At 61.9% G+C, this 1,168-nt stretch overlaps 1 protein-coding gene across 1 annotated transcript in view; it reads left to right on the forward strand.

The window, feature by feature from the left end:
• The first annotated feature begins 30 nt into the window (after positions 1–30).
• Positions 31–1,168, forward strand: part of LOC103603458 (potassium voltage-gated channel subfamily KQT member 1-like) — a 76,001-nt gene continuing 74,863 nt past the window's right edge. The window contains exons 1-2 of the mRNA XM_008587973.1: positions 31–102; positions 188–282. Coding sequence (XP_008586195.1) covers positions 31–102; positions 188–282 — 167 coding nt within the window. The remainder of the gene's footprint in view (positions 103–187; positions 283–1,168) is intronic.

Consider the following 1,168-nt stretch of genomic DNA (forward strand, 5'->3'; position numbering starts at 1 on the left):
GACAAGCCGCTGGGGGAGAAGTGTGCTACTATGCATGCTCTGGGCCAGGCCACCCCATCATACCACATGGGTAAACCCTTAAGTCCTCGCAAGTCCCACAAGGTAGGTGCCATCACTGTCACTGTGTTTAGAGCTGAGCCACTGGGGCATAGAGAGGTGGAGTAACGCGTGTCGTTCTGTCCCACAGCAAGCACGGAAGCCTTATGACGTGCGGGATGTCATCGAGCAGTACTCTCAGGGCCACCTCAACCTCATGGTGCGCATCAAAGAGCTGCAGAGAAGGTGGGCACAGTCGGGGGCACAGGGAGTGGGTGTGGTGGCGCCTGGTGGGGGTCACGACCTGGCCACGCCCTGGCCAGCCCCACCCACCCTCACAGTGGGCAGTGCCCGCTTCAGCCTGGCTGGGCCAAGGGAAAAAAAGGGCTGAGACGCTGAGATCCCCTCCTCAGCCACACCCCACTCCTCCTTTCACCCCCATGGAGCCAGAGCCACTGGGCCGTGGACTCGGTTCACAGCCAACACTTGGGGCATCTCTGGTTTTTCTGCCCCTGCCGGATCTGAGTGGATGGAGAAGCTGGGATGGGGGGAGACATGAAGGGAAGGAAAGCACCCACCTCCCTGCTGCTTGGCCACAGCACCAGCTCCACACCCCCTGACTCCAGGGCACCCCATAGCCCACCCACCTCTTGCGCCACCCCTGAGCAAGGGGCTGAGCCCAGGCCTAGGAGGAGACACACCTGGTGCAAGACCCCACTCCATAGGCTCCCCACCCCAGGCCTGCACCTGGGGACCCTGACCACTGAGAGCCAACATGTTCTGCACGTCTGGCCTGGGCTCTGGAGAGCTTGATCCCTTGGAAGCAGCACCGTCCTGGGGCCTGCACAGACTCAGACAGCTGTACTTCCATGGTAGGCTAGCCCAGGAATCTAGCACTGTGTGTTACAGGGTATGACTGGGAGAGTGTACCCGTCCCAGCCATAGGTGAGGCCAGGGTCTCGGGCTGTTTCTCCCATCACTGACCCCACAGCCCCTGCCCAGAAAGGAGGTGTAAGGGGCAGCCCAACTACTGCCCTCATCTCTGAGCTCCCTGCCTGGCCTCCTCAAAAGCATGAGGCTCTGGGGGGTCGGGGGCACCTGGCAGGTCTGGGCATGTGGGGGGGGTGACCTA

The sequence above is a fragment of the Galeopterus variegatus genome, unplaced genomic scaffold (assembly GCF_000696425.1).
Source record: "Galeopterus variegatus unplaced genomic scaffold, G_variegatus-3.0.2 Scaffold4612, whole genome shotgun sequence".
Taxonomy (NCBI): domain Eukaryota; kingdom Metazoa; phylum Chordata; class Mammalia; order Dermoptera; family Cynocephalidae; genus Galeopterus; species Galeopterus variegatus.